This window comes from Emydura macquarii, unplaced genomic scaffold (assembly GCF_026122565.2).
Source record: "Emydura macquarii macquarii isolate MOO-44397 ecotype Brisbane River unplaced genomic scaffold, CSIRO-AGI_Emac_v2 contig_1551, whole genome shotgun sequence".
NCBI classification, from domain to species: domain Eukaryota; kingdom Metazoa; phylum Chordata; order Testudines; family Chelidae; genus Emydura; species Emydura macquarii.
This window is the reverse complement of record NW_027131688.1, coordinates 26,987,349-27,005,616: the sequence shown is the minus strand read 5'-3', so window position 1 is coordinate 27,005,616 and position 18,268 is coordinate 26,987,349. Positions and strand designations below refer to the sequence as shown.

General features: G+C 41.3%; 1 protein-coding gene across 4 annotated transcripts in view; it reads right to left on the bottom strand.

Moving 5' to 3' along the window:
• The window catches only part of DICER1 (dicer 1, ribonuclease III), a 119,046-nt gene that overhangs the window by 65,894 nt on the left and 34,884 nt on the right, over positions 1-18,268 (bottom strand). For 3 of the 4 annotated variants that reach the window (XM_067555112.1, XM_067555111.1, XM_067555113.1), the window contains exons 4-8: positions 16,739-16,935; positions 15,716-15,878; positions 15,012-15,142; positions 9,600-9,734; positions 7,554-7,726 (exon numbers count right to left, since the gene is read on the bottom strand). In XM_067555112.1, the coding sequence (XP_067411213.1) occupies positions 7,554-7,726; positions 9,600-9,734; positions 15,012-15,142; positions 15,716-15,878; positions 16,739-16,852 (716 nt within the window). In that variant the 5' untranslated portion in view covers positions 16,853-16,935. Of the gene's footprint in view, positions 1-5,435; positions 5,536-7,553; positions 7,727-9,599; positions 9,735-15,011; positions 15,143-15,715; positions 15,879-16,738; positions 16,936-18,268 lie in introns of those variants that run through there. The other variant, XM_067555114.1, reaches the window with a different exon arrangement.

The window sequence follows — 18,268 nt, the reverse complement described above, 5'->3', positions numbered from 1 at the left end:
GACCACCTTGAGAACCCCTTCGTGGACTGGTAGGGTGACCTGGGCTAGTGCTGCAGCTGCCAGCACATCGAAGAGATTATCCAACGTTTCTTGGAGCTCCTCTGCTTCTAGTCCCAAATCTGAGGTGACTTTTGAGGAGCTCCTGATGGGCATGGAAGTCGTCCAGAAGGGGCTGAGGGCCCTGACGCAACCACCTCATCTGGAGAGGAGGAAGACTGCTGGTTGCTGGGGAACTGCAGTAGATGTGCCCTCCAGCGGGTCTAACTCCTCATCTCAGCCAGGGGTGCTGGGGCCACAGATTGTTTCCCCGAGGTCCACTGAGTTGGCTGCTGTCCGTGAGACCATCCTGGAGCAGCCGGGCAGGGACCCTGGTTCTGACCCTCAGGTCAATGGGGCTGGCTAGCGTGGAGTGCTGAAGCTTTACCCTCCCCAGCGGAATCAGACTCGCTCACTGGCAACCAAGAGCCCGAGCCTGACCCTTTTCCTGCTGAGCTGTGCTGAGGAGAGCCAGATTGGTATCTGGCCTCCCGAGACCTTTGGTGCTCTGACGACTACCACCTTGGCGACAGGGAGCGAGATACCAGCTACCGGTGATAATATTCCCCAGATCGGTACCGAGCCAGAGAAGTCCTCGATCGTGGGGAGGAGCAGGAACGACACTGTGCCGCAGGTGAGTGCCTCACTGCCGAAGATCAACAATAGCGCCAATTATCCTTGGGGGAGCGTCCAGGTGCCAGCAACCGGGTTCTGCACCATGAGCACACAGGCGAACTCGACAGTGCTGGGGAACACGACTGGTATTGACTCCCTGGTGGCAATCGACTGCTGGACCTCGATCGAGATCTGCGCTACCCAGCTGAGTCTAGGTACCAGCAACTGAGATCGGTGCTGAGACGACAATGCTGAATGCCTCCGCTGGAGGCGATCTGGCTGGAGACTGGGAATGCACCCCTGGAGATCAGTGCCTGGAGAGAGGAGACTGTCTCCTCAGTGACCTGGCTTGTGGGAAGGCATGCCAGGGCTCTGGAGAGCCATGCAGCCATCAAGGTGGTCCCATCGGGGGCTTACCTTTTGACTCTGGTGCCTTCCCTTTCTCCTGCCCCATCCAGGGCATATGGGTCGGAGGCAAAGGTAGTGCCATTAAGTCTCTTGCCACTTGAAATGCCTCTGGCATCTATGGCACCACGAGCTACGGAGGGCTTCTTCCACTCCCCGGAATCGGAGGAGGCTCCCTCAGAGGACTGAGGGCTCTAGGTGGTGAGCTCTGCTCCCACAGAGTCTGCTCGGCCTGATGGTGTGAAGGCCCTGCCCCGACCCCACTTCCTTAGTCTCCTTAGGCACGGGGAGTGACCCTTGTCTGAGTGCTGTTTCTTTTGCTTTCTCTTTGAAGGCGGGGCAGAAGATTGGTGCCGTGGAAGTTCCAGTGCTGGAGTGGTGCTCTGCACCGACGCAGTGCTTGGCACCAAGACGGAGCGGGATGACTCCGAGGCTGGTCTTAAGGCGGCCTCCATCAGCAAGGCCTTCAGACGAATTTCCTGCTCCTTCTGCATCCTTAGCCTGAATGCCTTGCAGATACAGCACTTGTCCTTCCTATGCGATTCCTCCAGGCACTTCAGACAACTGTTATGGGGGTCACTAAGTGGGAAGGGCTTGCTGCAAGACTTACAGAGCTTGAAGCCTGGCAATGGGGGCATGCCCCACTGCTAGGCAGAGGTCCCTAATGGGACTAAACCTTAACTACTAAACTATTTACTTATTTATTTATCTAAAATACACTAACTACTTCTACTTAAGAACACTTAAAACTAAACATTAAGAGGCACTTGCAGATTGAGCAAGCAATGAACACAGTTCCACTAACCGTCACTGGCGGAAAAAAGGAACAGAGGGGTCGTAGGGCCAGCGACGCCTTATGTATCGCGGCATGTGCATGGTGCTCCAGGGGGCGCTGAAGCCAGCCCTACTGCTAAGGGGAAAAATATTCCGGTAACTGCACGGGGGCATGCACGCACCTATAATGGAATTGACATGAGCAAGGACTCGAAGAAGAACTCTTCATAGTCGGCTTTGGATGTAACTATCTTGACTAATTTTGTATCATCAATGGGCTCACCCTTGTCCACATACTTAACACACACAAAAAATTCTAATAGTTTGGTGAAACATGATTTTCCTTTACAAAAAACTGTGTTAACACTCCCCAAACATATTGTGTGTCTGATAATTCTATTTTTTATTGTAATTTCAAACAATATACCTGTTACTGAAGTTAGGCTTACCAGCCTGTAATTTCCAGGATTGCCCCCAGAGCTTTTTTTTTGTTTTAAACATCAGATTGTGAGATGAAAGGGGTCATAACTTCAGTGTCTGATTTTGCCGACTTCCTGTATTAGAAGATTCAGGAAGGGGCAGACACTGGACAGGAGGATGGTTTGACATCCTCAGAAATTCCAGGAACCAAAGCTGTCTGGGCCATTTGGGCTCTATGACAATGACTCTGGCCTTATCACGATGGATCTTTCCCAAAACCTTTGTTAGCAAATGAATGGTGGAAAGGCTAAACTGATTTGGTCTGTCCATGACAACAGTAGAGTGCTGTTCTAGGAATCGTGGCCCATAGCTGCTCTGAAGCAGTATAAGGAAAGTTTCCTGTTCATTTGGGATGCAAAAGAGATACCACTGAGGTGCTCCCCACTGAGTGACTATCTTGCTCAGGACAGAGCTGTATATTTTCCATGTGTGGTCTGCAAAGAAGTGCCTACTTAGGTTGTTTGCTAAAGAATTCTGAACAGATGGAAGGTATGTGGCTTGAATAGTATGTGGTTTCTAATTCAACAAATCCAAAGCCTGACTGCTTCCAGGAAGAGGGGAAAAAGGATCTTGCTCCACCTTGCTTGTTACATAAAAGACTGTGGTGATGTTGTCGGACAACTTGGATATGGAGTTAAGATATGAATGGGGTAGACTGCTCTCATTTCTAGCACTTTGATGTGCAGTCTGGCCTCCTGGGGCGTCCAAGTGTAGAGTCTGGTCATTCAGGTGAGCACACCAACCCAGAAGAGATGCATCTGTTCTGATGGTGGCACAAGAGGTGGGAGTGTTGATGTGGACTGCCAATTGCACTGGTTTGGGGTTTAACCATCAGGTAAGAGAGGCAATGACACTGGTGGGAACGGTCACTCTGGTGTTGATATGATCCTTGTCTGGTGAGTAGATGGACCAGAGTGAGACCGATAGTCAGCAAAGATGAAGTTGAATGGTGTCATATAAATATATGAGGCCACGTGGTCTAGTAGAAATAGGCATACTTTCACCACAGTCTTTGGTCAGTGGGTAACCTGTGATATCAAATTGCTCACTGACTGGAATCTTTCTGTGGGGAGGAAAGCTCTTGCTGAAATTGAACTGCGTCGCTCCAAGAAAGTTCATTGTCTGTGTGGGGATCAAAGCAGACTTATTTGTTCATGCACAGAATCCACCTCCTGGAGAAGAATCTGTTTGTGAAAGTGGTCCCTGAAGAGGAAGCAGAAAGGGGGTTTCTGATAGAATAACCTTGGTGGATAATTTCTAGAATCCAAATGTCTGTCATGATGGCATCCCAATTATGGGCAAAAAGTGAGAGCTGGCCTCCAAACACCAAGGGGCTAGAAGTGATTGGCATTAATAAAGATAGGAGGTTCTCAACTGAGACATCAAAAGTAGCCCTTTGCAGAATGGGCAGAGATCGTGGTGGTAGAGGCCTTGATTTTCAGCCTCCTCTGAATCCTCTGCTACTTGCACAGAGGACTGGCTGGACACTAGTGGTAGAAAGTTTGTGGAGGGGGTGGTCTTGTTCAATACACCTGCCTGCAGTATTTTCTCTTCAGTGCCAGGGTGTAAATTCCCAAGGTGCGGAGGGTTGGTCCAGAGTCTTTCAACAAGTGTAGGGACTCATCAGTTTTCTCATTAAACAAGTGTGACTTATTGAATAGTGAGTCCTCTGATGTTCTGCACCTCTCTGGAGAACTCTGAAGAGGGAAGGCGGTGGATGTGATATACCTTGACTTTAGCAAAGCTTTTATACTGTCTCTCACAGTATTCTTAACAGCAAGTTAAAGTAGTATGGGTTGGATGAATGGACTATAAAATGGATAGAGAACTGGCTAGAGCATAGGGCTCAACGAGTAGTGATCAATGGCTCCATGTCTAGCTGGCAACCGGTCACAAGCGGAGTTCCCCAGGGGTCGGCCCTGGGGCCGATTTTGTTCAACATCTTTATTAATGATCTGGAGGATGGGGTAGATTGCACCCTTAGCAAGTTTGCGGATGACACTAAGCTGGGGGGAGTAGTAGATACCCTGGAGGGTAGGGATAGGATACAGAGTGACCTAAACAAACTGGAGGATTGGGCCAAAAGAAATCTAATGAGGTTCAACAAAGAAAAGTGCAGAGTCCTCCACTTAGGAAGGAAGAATCCCATGCACAGCTACAGACTGGGGACCGAAGGGCTAGGCTGCAGTTCTGCAGAAAAGGATCTGGGGGTAACAGTGGATAAAAAGCTGGATATGAATCAGCAGTGTGCCCTGGTTGTCAAGAAGGCTAATAGCATACTGGGCTGCATTAGGAGGGGCATTGCCAGCAGGACGCGGGAAGTGATTACTCCCCTCTATTCGGCATTGGTGAGGCCGCATTTAGAATATTGTGTCCAGTTTTGGGCCCCCCACTACAAAAAGGATGTGGACAAGTTGGAGAGAGTCCAGCGGACGGCAACAAAAATGATTAGGGGGCTGGAGCACAAGACTTAGGAGGAGAGGCTGAGGGAACTGGGCTTGTTTAGTCTGCAAAAGAGAAGAATGAGGGGGGATTTGATAATGGCCTTTAACTACCTGAAAGGGGATTCCAGGGAGGATGGGGCTAGGCTGTTCTCGGTGGTGGCAGATGACAGAACAAGGAGCAACAGTCTCAAGTTGCAGGGCAGGAGGTCTAGGTTGGACATTAGGAAAAAGTTTTTCACTAGGAGGGTGGTGAAGCACTGGAATGGGTTACCTAGAGAGGTGGTGGAATCTCCATCTTTAGAGGTTTTTAAGCTGAGGCTTGACAAAGCCCTGGCTGGGATGATAACTGAGGTTAGTCCTGCTTTGAGCAGGGGGTTGGACTAGATGACCTCCTGAGGTCCCTTCCAACTCTAATATTCTATGATTCTAACTCAAAACTATACCAATGGTAGCCCTCTAGCTGCCATGTCAGCTGCATCCACTGTAGCTTGTAGGGATTTATTGCCACTAGCCTATCTTCATTGATGAAGAATTGGGCTGTGTCCTCAAGGAGAGGTTTGTCCTTAGTCTGCCAGTCTAAAGTACAAATTAAAATCTTATTACAGTAACAAAGCCTGACAGATAGTGATACAGAATTCCAGCCTCATAGAAGAGAATAACTTTCTTCCCAAAAGAGCTAACCTCAGAGTCCTCCTCAGACGGTGTTCTTAGGATGTTGTGACCTTGTTCTCTCCAAAACTGCCTGCACCACCAGGATGAATGAAAAGAAACTCATTTTCTTTTCCCAGGACAAAATTGCATCTCTCCATTCTTTTAGGTGTGAGGGTACTGGAATCAGAGATCTGCTCCTGTTCCACTGGTGGGGTTTACAGTACCAGACGCTGAACACTTCTGCCTGAGGACTGAAGATGGCTCCTGTGTTACTGACGTATTTTTTATCTTCCTGTGTGGCAAAATCCCTCACAGGAGGATCGGGTCCAAGAGGAGAGGAGACTGAGGATAAGGGAAAGAAGATATGTCTAATGAGAGGTTAAGTGCCCGTAAATCCCAGTGTTTGGTATCTGGTTGTGATCGATAGTGCCAATGTGTCCTGAGACATTGCTGTTGACTGGTCCTTCGAAGGACAAGCCTGTACTGCTGAACCATCAGATCCAGCACTCTTGGATGGAGTTGGCAGATGCTGGTCTTTATGTTTAGGAGACACAGCCACTAATGGAACAGATGGATCTTTTTTCTTTCATGCTTTACCCTCCTACCAGTGGGTTGGAGGGGAGGGGTTTATAAGCAGTGCTAACCCCTTAAGAGCAGCACACAAAGGCTTGCCTGACCTGTATGGGGTTGGCGACAGAACTCTTCTCTTAGGAACAGACCTGGACAGAGATCTGTCTTCATACCCATGAGTGTCCCTTGCTCTCATGCAAAGTCCTGGATGACAAGTCCTTGGGCTTAGCAGCTCAAGACTCCGTTCCCAAGCTTGTGCTTGGGGGGCACTGCTTGTCAGTTGGGGCTGATGTACAAGGGTTTCCCTGGCCCAGATCAGAGTAAGGTCTCAGTCTTCTTCATAAGGTGTTTCTTCAACCAAAGTTTACGATCTTCATGTGTGTGCGCAGGAGAAAACAAGCAACAGATTCTGCACTTTACAGAGATAGCAGTCTCATCCAAACAGCAGAGGCAGTGTTGGTGGTCATCACTCATGGAGAAGGAGTGAGGGCAAGAGATGCAATTCTCTGGGCATTGTCCCAGACGAAGGGGAAGTGCTCCCCACCAAGAGAAAAAGCAAGCTCTACTACATTATAAAAACCAACTGTGCTAATATAAAAACCTATTTACAATATCTATTTACAGGGTATTACAAGAAAGAAGCTGGAGAGATCTATGGACAAAGGATTCCAACTCAAGCAATGCAACGTTAGTAAGGAACTGTAGTGGTGTCGGTCCACACTGCCTCTTATACCTTTCGTCTGGAGCAGAGAGAGAGCAACTGCTCATGTGCAAGCCAACAGACACTGCTTGTTAAGAACATCTAGATGCAGGCGCATGGCGCACCTGCGTACCCACATGTGAAATACACATAGGGACCAGCACTCAAAGAAGAGAGCGAACTTCTCAAAAGTGAATAGTTCAGATATATTTAGATAAAGGCCCCTTTTCAAATGTATGCTAGTGGATAAGGCATTTATACCCTCTTTTACTTTGTCTTAACTAAAGCATTTATTTATGTTTATACCACCCAATCAGGAGGGGGAGGGGCAATTACTATTAACTCACTGACTATGGATGCACACGTTGATGAACATATATATTTTTCTTCTGCTACGTGACAAGCAAGAGCCATATTATTATTATTATTAATCTTTATTTAGGTAGCACCCACAATGTTCTAGGCTCTGTGCAAACATACACAAGACAGTCCATCTGCCATAGTATTTCTGAATTGTTTTTAAACACTTTTTTCTAACCTAAGCAATATTTTAAAATCTGCAAGACCTCTAAGCTCTGTAGGATCTCATATAGTGGGAGCTGTGAAATCCTGCCAAAACCAGCTCACAGGTTATGAGAGTTTCATTAATATGCTAGTTGCTTCCAAACATTATAAATTGTAGTCCCTGCCCCAAACAGCTCTCAATCTAAGGAACAACTGCTTTTCAGAAATCTCCTCTTAGGTAATTCTTCACCACTCCTTTTAAAAGCTCTCACTACTCAAAAAAAACACATTACTGAAAGTGTTCTTTCCTTATTCTTATTGATATGAAAACAGAAATATAAATTTAACACCAACAGTTATGTATTAAAATGTACCTATCTAAGACCACCAAATCAGTTGCAGTTTCAGCATTGCTTTTTAGGATTTTCTCCAGTTTCTGAATCTTCTCCTCTAACTCAGCAGGATCACATTTCCCATTTAAAATGGAAGCTGTTAATCCCAGGATTCGAGGACATGATGGATAGTTCTCACAGATCTGTGAAGTAAACTAGAACAGCAGAGTAGTAAGACAGTCAATTCCCCCACCACAGCATCCTGAGTGCAGCTTTACAGATAGATATCTAGGTACCTCAAGTTCAAATAATATTTCAACGCCAGGTGTCAGAAAAAGAACAGTGGATATTTTCAATCTAGCATAACTAACCAACTAAAGTTAAATTAGAAAATTGAAATATATTAAAATATAAAAATTTTAACTTTTATTGTTTTACTAAAAGTATTTAAAGGCAGAAATTTGATACACATTCTACTAAATAGAGATATTTAAAGCACGTAAAAGCAGGTGTGGGGTATCTTGTCAACATTTTTAACACAAAGACCGTATTTTAAGTGTTTACATCATGTCAAAGGATTAAAATATCACTATAAAAAAATTAAACCTACCACATGAGCCCTGGTTAAGTCTATCATTCATTGGGGAAGGAGTGGAGGAAGGAAGACAGATAAGGATGGATAAAGAAAAAGAGATACAGAAGGAGATGCTCTTTGAGTTGTTTGGTTCACTTCAATTGGGGCAAATAATGCACAAGGCCAAAAATGCCCTCACAACAAAAGAGAGCTTAAAGCTTTAGAAATCAGTGCCTATTTTAAAATAAAAATAAACACTCTCTCAAATGAATATATTTTGCCAATGGCTTTTTCAAGGTTCAACAATTCCATTTACTTAAAATAAGATTTAATTTAAAATTCACGATAAAATTTAGCTGCACTACTAAATCAATTTCTGATCATCTTCCCAATCACCACCACTGTACGTTATGGTAAATATACCGGTTTCACCATCCTACGTCATCACTGGTATCAGTTCACTCCAGTAACTTCAGTAAATTCAGCTTCCCAAAATACACTATACACTTCCCATTGCTTCTCATTCTCAGTTTTCTAGTGAATAGGAGTGATACTTAAGTATTTTATTTTTAAAAACATGAAATACCCTTTCAGGTACATATTTAAGCTACCATGCAAAGTTAGATACATTTCAGGTTTCTACTCTGAAGTTTTACCACAAACAAGCGTTAAGTTCTTGTGTCCAAACAATTTGTTTAATGAAGGAAGTCCATGATTTACATGAAATATAAAGTGCTATTGTTCTTACTACACCAATTGTATTTAGTTAAAACATATTTTAAACAGGGACACCATGATAAGGATATGAAATTATCCTCTAGTGGGTCCCACGCTTGCACTGTCTCTAGTAGGCCAGGGCGTGTCTGGTCACCCTGTCTTCCCTAAGGAGGGAGGTAGGGGCCCTATGAGAGGCAGCTATGTGCTGCTGGCACCGTGTTCCCAGCTGCACTGTCTTCCCCTGGGCTAATTTTCCCCCTCCTTCTGGCTCCTTGAGCCGGATACCTTCATTCGTCCACTCCACTCCCACTCCTCCTGCTTGTCCCCTGACTGTTTGGGGCGGAGGGCTTTTATGAAGCTCCTGGCTGGTCCTTCATTGGCCCCAGCTTCCCCTAATTGCCCCCTAATGGCACTCAGTTAATCAACAGGGAACAGAGCCCTGAGCATTCTTGGGCTCACATACCTCCCTTCCAGCACTCTCCTCCTGTCCTCTGCCCTCGCTATCTCACACTAATCAAAAACCTAGACAGCACCCAATAAAACAATTTTATGAAGAGTTACATTTCTGAATAGCATTAAAGCATTGATTATCAGCTACTACATCACTTGTGTCATGAAATGGTAGCAACAATTCAATATTTCCTTCTTGAGAGCAATACATACAAAAATGATTTTATGTACTAATCTTTACACTAAGCAAATTAGCCAGTGAGCTTTTCACTAACAGATTTGCAATCTGACCATCACAGTGAAATTAGAGATACTGAATATAAAAAAGTGAAATAATAATGACCTACCTTCATAATTTCTCGATATGGATGGTCCTGAATTGCAAGATGGCATTCATCAAACACCAGAAGATTAATGTTTGACAGGGATAAGTATTCATTTTTCAAAACATTCAAAATGACATGACATGTCATAACCAGAACCTAAAAATACAGAGAAATGCAATAAATGCTATCATCATTTTACCACAAACGTTAGCTTTTTTGACTGCCACCGCACATTGCGTAGATGTTTTCAGAGAACTACCCAGAATAACTGCTGGCTCTCTCAAGTGGTAACAGCTAATTTACAACCCATTATTTTGTAAGTTTAGCTGGGAATATGTTTTCCAATGTGCATACTTTGTACTTAACAATGAATTTCTTCTGCCGGTTACTTGCACAGTCACCCAGTTTAGTGAGATCCCTTTCTAACGCTTCAGTCAGCTTTGGACTTAACTGTCCTGGGTAATTTTGTATCATCTGCAAATTTTGCCACTTCACTATTTACCCCCTTTTCCAGATCATTTATGAATATGTTAAACAGTACTGGTCCCAGTAAAGATTCTTAGTGACTCTACTATTTACCTCTCTCCATGGTGAAAATGGACCATTTATTCCTACTATTTCCTATCTTTTAACCGGTTACTAATTAATGAAAGGACCTTCCCTCTTATCCCATGACTGCTTACTCTGCTTAAGAGCCTTTGATGAGGGACTTTGTCAAAGGCTTTCTGAAAGTGCAAGTACACTCTATTGGATCACCCTTGTCCAAAAGTCTGCTGACACCCTCAAAGAATTCTAATAGACTGGTGATTTCCTTTTACAAAAGCAGTGCTGACTCTTCCCCAACATGCTGACAATCTATGTGTCTGATAATTCTGTTCCTTACTATAGTTTCAACCAATCTGCCAGGTACTGAAGTTAGGCTTACCAGCCCATAATTACCAGGATTGCTTCTCAAGCCTTTTTTAAAATCAATGTCACATTAGCTATCTGCCAGTCATCTGGTACAGAGGCTAATTTAAATGATCAGTTACACAGCAGAGTTAGTAATTCTGCAAATTCATATTTGAATTCCTTCAGAATTCTTGTGTGAAGAGCATCTGCTCCTGGTGACTTATTACTGTTTATCAGTTTGTTCAAAAAACTTCCTCTACCAACACCTCATTCTGGGACAGTTCCTCAGACGTATCACCTCAAAAGAATGGCTGAAGTATGGGAATCTTCCTCACATTCTCTGTAGTGAAGACCAATGCAAATAATTCATTTAGTTTCTCCCCAACGATCTTGTCCTCCTGGAGTGCTCCTTTAGCATCTCAATTGTCCAGTGCCCACACTGATTGTTTGACAGGCTTCCTGCTTCTGATGTACTTAAAATAATTTTTGCTGTGAGTGTGTGTGTGTTTTGCTAATTGCTCTTCAAAATCTTTTTTGGCTTGCCTAATTATACTTCTACATGGTGACTTGCTAGAGTTCATGTTCCTTTCTATTTTCCTCAGTAAGATTTGATTTCCAATTTTAAAAGGATTTCTGTGTGTTTCTAACTGTCTCTTTTACTCTCTATAGCCATGTTGGCATTTTTTTGATCCTCTTACTGTTTCTTAAAACTAATTATTATTATTATTATTATTATTATGTGGGGGCATACATACAGTTCGAGCCTCTATGATGGTGTTTTTAAAAAGCTATCCATGCAGCTAGCAGGCATTTCACTCCTATGGGTGTTTCTTTTAATGTCCATTTAACTAGCTTCCTCATTTTTGTGGTTTCCCTTTTTGAAATTAAATGCAACTGTGGTGGGTTTCTTTGGTTTTTCCCCTACAAGAATGTTAAATTTAATTACATTATAGTTACTCTTACTGAGTGGTTCAGCATTATTCATCTCTTAGACTAGATCCTATGCACCACCTATAACTAAATCAAGAACTGTGCCTCCCCTGTGGGCTCCAGAATTAGCTGCTCCAAGAAGCTGTCATTAATTGTGCAGAAATTTTATCTCTGCATCCAGTCCTAAGGTGACATGAATCCAGTCAATATTTGGACTGTTGAAATCCTCAATACTATTGCATTTTCTGTCTTTGTAGTCCCTCTAATCTCCCTGAGCATTTCACAGTCCTCATCACCTTCCTGGTCATATGGTTGGAAGTATATTTCTACTGCTATACTCTTATTATTCAAGCACAGAATTTCTATCCATAGAGATGTAGTGATACTCTAAGATTTTAACTACATTTGACTCTATACTTTCTTTCACATATAATGTGCACGACCTCCTCTGTCATTCCTATATATTTTGTACCCTGGTAATACTGTGTCCCATTGGTAATCATTGTTCCACCAAGTTTCTGTGATTCTTATTATATCAATATAGAATCACAGAATTGTAGAAAGGGATTTCAAATAGAATGGAAGGGACTTCAAAAGGTCTTCAATAGTACAGTCCCCGGCACTAAAGGCAGGGCTAAGTATTAGATTAGACCATCCTAAACTGCCGTTCCTGAAATTTAAACTTTTTGTCTTATCCTCAGAAATTAAGGAGAAAAAAATGTTCGCCCTCCTCTGCAGAACAAGCTTTTATGTACTTGAAAACTGTTTTCATGTCCCCCTTGAGTCTTCTCTTCTCCAGACCAAACAAATTTTTCAATCAGGTCACGTTTTCTAGATTTTTAATCATTTTTGTTGATCTTCTTTGGACTTTCTTGAATTTGTCCACATCTTTCCTGAGATGTGGTGCCCAGAATTGGGACAAAATATCCAGCTGAGATCTAATCAGCACAGAGTAGAGCAGAATAATTATTTCTCATGTCTTGCTTACAACACTGCTGCCAATACATTCCAGAATTATGTTTGCTTTTTTTGCACCAGTGTTCAACTGTTGACTCATATTTAGCTTGTGATCCACTATGACCCCAAGTCCCTTTCCGTGGTGCTCCTTTCTAGGCAGTCATTTCCCATTTTGTATCTGTGCAACTTATTTTTCCTTCCTAAATAGAGTGAGTACTTTGCATATATCCTTATTGAATTTCATTCAGTTTACTTCAAACCGTTTCTCCAATTTATCGAGATCATTTTGAATTTTAATCCTATCCTCCAGAGCACTTGCAACTCCTCCCAGCACGGTATCATCTGCAAACTTCATAAGTGTACTCTCTATGCTATTATCAAAATCACTTACGAAGATTTTGAACAGAATCGGACCCAGAACTGATCCCTACAGGACACCACTTGATATGCCCTTCCAGCTTGACTGTGAACTACTGATAATACTCTCTGGGAATGGTTTTCCAATCAGTTATGCATCCACCTTATAGTAGTTCCTTCCAGGCTGTATTTCCACAGTTTGTTTATGAGAACGTCATGCGAGACAATATTAAAAGCCTTACTAAAGTCAAGATATACCACATCTACCACTTCCCCCCCATCCAGAAAGTTGGTTATTCTATCAAAGAAAGCTATTAGGCTGGTTTTACATGATTTATATTTGACAAATCCATGCTGTTACTTATCACCTTATTATCTTCTAGGTGTTTGCAAACTAATTGCTTAATTATTTGTTCCATTATCTTTCCAGGTACTGAAGTTAAGATGGCTGGTCTGTAATTCCCCACATTGTCCTTATTCTCCTTTTTATAGATTGGCACTATATTTGCCCTCTTCCAGTCCTCTGGAATCTCTCCTGTCTTCTATCACTTTTCAAAGATAATTGCTTCAGTCAACTCCTTGAATATTTCAGGCCATAGTGACCTTTAGACATCTAACTTGTCTAAGTAATTTTTAGCTTTTTCTTTCCCTATTTTAGCCTCTGAGCCTACCTCATTTTAACTTTAAATACAAAAGTTGCTGATCACAACTACTGGCAGATTGGACCATACACATCTGGGCATGAATTTAATTTGACTCAACCTGCTAACTTTGAAGGAAATGGTAGAATAAATGATTGACTGGACTGAAGTAATTAAAATAGATAATTCTTCTAAACTAAAAGGTAAAAACACTGTCAAGCGTCTTATTGAAAGGATTTGTGCTCACCTCAAAAAGTGCAGAAAATCAGTTTAATTGGAATTTTCAAGATCAAATATGTGATTGAATGAAACTGCCTATTGAAGTAGGAGAGAATACTATAGATAAGTTTGATGATCTTGCAAGTGAGACATTTTGATGCCATCATCATCAAAAAGTAGCCAGTGATCATTCAAAGTCCCTGTTTTAAGCTTTTCAGGGGTTATTCAGCCTCAACTATATTAAGGAGCATTCTCTTTGTTTCGCCATACAGAAACATGGCAAAGATCAATCACTAATTGTGCCATCAAAAACAGACAGGCAAAACTTTGGACTTGGTGAAGTTGCATGCTTCTTTTATACTAACATTGCCCTGGGAAAAGCAACAAAATAAGCAATTTAAAGAAATGATTGAAGAACTTCAACTAGGATATATTCCTCCAGACAAATGTATACTCACTCATCCACTACTAGATGCTGCAAATAAAGAAACAGAAGTTGGAAAGAACTGAAAGAATGACATTACAAATTAAAGATAATTACTCGAACATGAAAGTGTCTGAATAATGGCCACAAGAATCCATAAAGACAAAAACTTGTTCCTCAAAGCTACTGAAAAGCTCCATCTGAAAAGAAAAGTGTAGAATACTGTGTCCAGGTTGCTGAAGACTATCCAAGAATTCAGAGAAAAACATAAGATATTTGGTATCTGCTTAAAGAATGAAAATAAAGATAAAAAAGATGAGTGAATATCTCAGATGCAGACCTCCTAAATTTCTGATGTATGGGGTAGTCAGAACATTATACAAAACTAGTTGAGGAAGAAGCATCATGTAAAAGGTCCTAAAGCACATTGTAGAAGTTCAACATTTCTTCTGCATCATCATGAGAGTCATGGATGATAGAGTGACTGAAAAAAGGCGGACTGAAAGCCCAATTTGTCAAAGGTTATGGCTACACTGACGGCAGCAAAGTCGCCACTGTCAGATCGATTTCTCTGGATCAACTGAGCAGTCAGTGAAGACCTGCTCAGTGGATCCAGAAATCGACATACTAAGACCACCTTCACAAGTGGTGTAGCACTGCGTCGATGGGAACATGGTTCCCGTCAGCACAGTGCAGTGAAGACGGCGCGCAGAAGAGGGGCAGAGAAGTCGACGGGAGTTACGCAAGTTTTTTGCGTAGCTTGCATAACTCCCATTGATTGCCGCCGAATTTCGGAGGTAAGTGTAGACTGGGTCAAAGACACACAGTGGGTACTCTCAGGAATATTGTGTCTCTATGTTTGCATCTAAATACCCTAAGTATGTTGAACTTCGCACTGAGCATGACAAGGACTTGGTCAAATCATAGCATTTAGTTTGGGTAAAAATGAAGTTTCTTCCCAAGATCTATCGCATGCAAACTTTTCGTTTTACAGAAGTTTATATTATATCTTACCTCATGTTTAGCAAATTCTTGATTCCACTTCTCCTTTGTCCATGATTCAGTTATTTCTAAACTTGAATATTCCCCCACCTTCAAATCTGAATGGGTCCTGACAGCTGACACTTGCTGAGCAACCTGATTTGCTTTAAAAAAAGTTTTCAGTTTTCAATTACAAAATGGCAAAGAATTTTTAAATACTTTAGTCTTAAGGGTACATGCCATTCTATACGAGTTTTATAAAACATCTTTAAAACAATATAAAACTATAAATACACAAACCAACTAAACCAGATATATACAATTATAAGACAAAAAAAATCAAGAATCATACAGTGAAGTATAATGGCTCACAATATAACATTTCATGTTCGTCACTCATCCCCAAAACCAAGAGATCAGAAATTAAACAATATCTCAAAGTAAATGGACCCTCAACTCACTTCTTGGTCTGGTCTTGGGAACTAGTAAAACAACATAAAAAAGCAGAGTTTCTAGTGGACAACAGTCATGAGGGTAAAGGACAAAAAGAAGCCTTCAAACTCTTTATGAAAACTATGCCTGACTGAACAAATGTACTTCTATCCAGCAAGTTTATGAAGCATGTCAGATACAAAAACTGGTCACTTTTATTAATGATTATTCCCATAAATAAATAAATAAATAAACCAATCAACCACCAAACAAACAAACCCCAAAATACAACATTTTTTCCTTACCTGAATTGACCAAGAAAACAGTTCTCTTTCCATTTTTGTTGAAGTCTCCCCTGATCTGATAAGACAGCTCTTTAGTGAGTAGTACTGCAATAAAAGTCTTCCCTGAGCCAGTGTTTAAACAGACTATCGTATTATGATCCAAAGCTGCTTCAAGCAGTTCAACCTAGATTTGCAAATGATAAAAGTCACTATTTGCACTGGGGGAGTAATAAAAAAAAAACAAAAGCAAAATCTGTCCACAGAAGTTGTACCTGCATGAACTATGAATGTGCCAAAAAGTATTCTTAAAAGGTAACAGTTCCCTAGAATTGCCAGTGGACTAGAAATTTATTTACCACAAACCATGTCAGGTTTCACTCAAAAGATAGAAACAAGTTATCAGCTCTAGTTTTCAAAACACAGCCTGGCTTATAAAGTACCTCACTTTGCTGGTACTGTATCAATTATTATATTAATGATAGATGTCCACAGTATAATTCCTGCAGATGACTTCTGGATCTAAAAATCTGAGCCTCACCAGTTGAGCAAAAAGACCAAGTCCATTAACTCAAAGACAGCAGCAGTCTCAAATGTCCATATGGTGTAGCCACTAAGGGAGGACATAGAGCTATACCATGTTAACATGGGTTACACATTTACACACTTGTATGGCTTCTACATGTTGAAATACTTGTACTATTCACCCTAGAGCAGAATTAGATGAAAAAATGACACCAACTTAAAGCAATTTTTATTCATGATCAGCATTTTAGGTCATCAAAGCTGTTCTCATATAATTAAAGAAATGAGCATGACACTACTACTCAGCCATGCTTTCTGACCAATTTACAAACTAAATAGTGACTGGGTACAGAAAAATTATGCCCTGAATTTCCAGCTGGCAAGAGGTATGGCACCAATATCACTGCTGCAAGTGTTAAATGCACATAAAACAAGACGACGACCAGTCTCATGAGAATAATCTCTAATAAACTGATAGATTTCATTTTCATTGACAATGAAAAATAATATTGTCATTAGTACCTGATATTTTCTTGGTGTGTAAATGTTATCATGAATTGCTTCTTGTTGCCATGGGAGTCCGAAAAAAGGACCCATTGGTGAGGAAGCAGGGGTCATGAGCTGCAGTCCTGCCATGCTGAGGGATTGCAAAGCAGGGCTTTTCACTCATTCATTCATCCAGTGTTTTTTTCATTGCATTTTTGTTCCAGCACAGCTTACTATAAAAAATAAGGCATTAAAATAATAAATCATTAACAGCACAAAGCAAAATACAGGCTTTCGGTATGAGTTTATCTGGGAACACCTATACTGGAATTTTATTTCTTTCATGTTCTGGCCTTTTATTTACTCATACCTACAGAACAAATAGTAACAGTAAGTAAGTGGTAAACTAAGAGGTCTAAATAAATAGACATTTTTCATTTCAAATTTATATTAAAGACAGCATATTATTAACCAGAGTCACAGAAACTCAGAGAGCCTACATTTTAAGGGGAAACTCAGAGTAACATCAGTTCACACTTTTGAATTTACATTTATTCTGTTAATACACTCTCTATTTGCAAGGCCCAGAAATATGTTCAAGTACAAGATAGGAGAAGTAACACATTTGTGCTACTTCCACTTTAAGTGAAATAAAGTATGCTGATAAAATTCTGGAAAGTTAATCCAATAAAAAAATATTACCTCACTCACCTTGTGTCTCTCAAATTCTAGAAAGAGCAGTCATAAGTGTGCATATTTCCTCATCAGAATTTTTCCAGTAAAAAGAATATGACATTTCCCTTTAAGCATTCCCCAGAAGAAAGATGAATGCAGAATATGAGTCAGACTAGGGAAACTAGAAATTCATTGGTATGAAGTTTTCTACATCAAGACGGCTATTCATTTTGAAGCCAGACACACAGAGGTCAAATCAATATTTTTATTTTGGTGTAATAGATACAAAAATTTTAATATTAATTCTCTGAGAGATGTGAAAAAACATATGTATCAGAAAACATTTTAGGATTAAGTATGTATTGAGAACCTAAAAACGTGCAATAAAGGATTAAAAAAACCCTAACAGTCCTTTTTCACCATCTTGTAGAAAACAGTATGTGATTCCATAGCTCAACAGGATCATTCATGTGTCTGTCAGTAATTTGTGGATATATGCAGGAGTAGCCCCATTTCACAGACAGCATAGACAAGCATGAAGCTTTGGCCTAATGATTATGAGAGGTAGTAGTTTAATCTGATGAGATTTGAGTGTTGTAGGGATTCTACTCTCAGCAGTGTCTCAGGTCTTCACTTACCTCCCAGGGTACGACACCCAAGATCTTGCTCAATAAGAAGTGCTATGAATCACACAATTATTAATACCAGTCAGTGAAAGAGGGAAGACTTGGACTTCATGGTATTCTGGCTCCTAGCCCAATGCACTTTTCCCTAGGCCAAAATGTATTTTGATGGAGAAGTCACGCACACTTCATTAGCCAAGCAACTGCGTGTCAATATTGCTGAAATTTGGTAGACTGGATCTGACATTTTAGTTTCAACTAAGTAGAA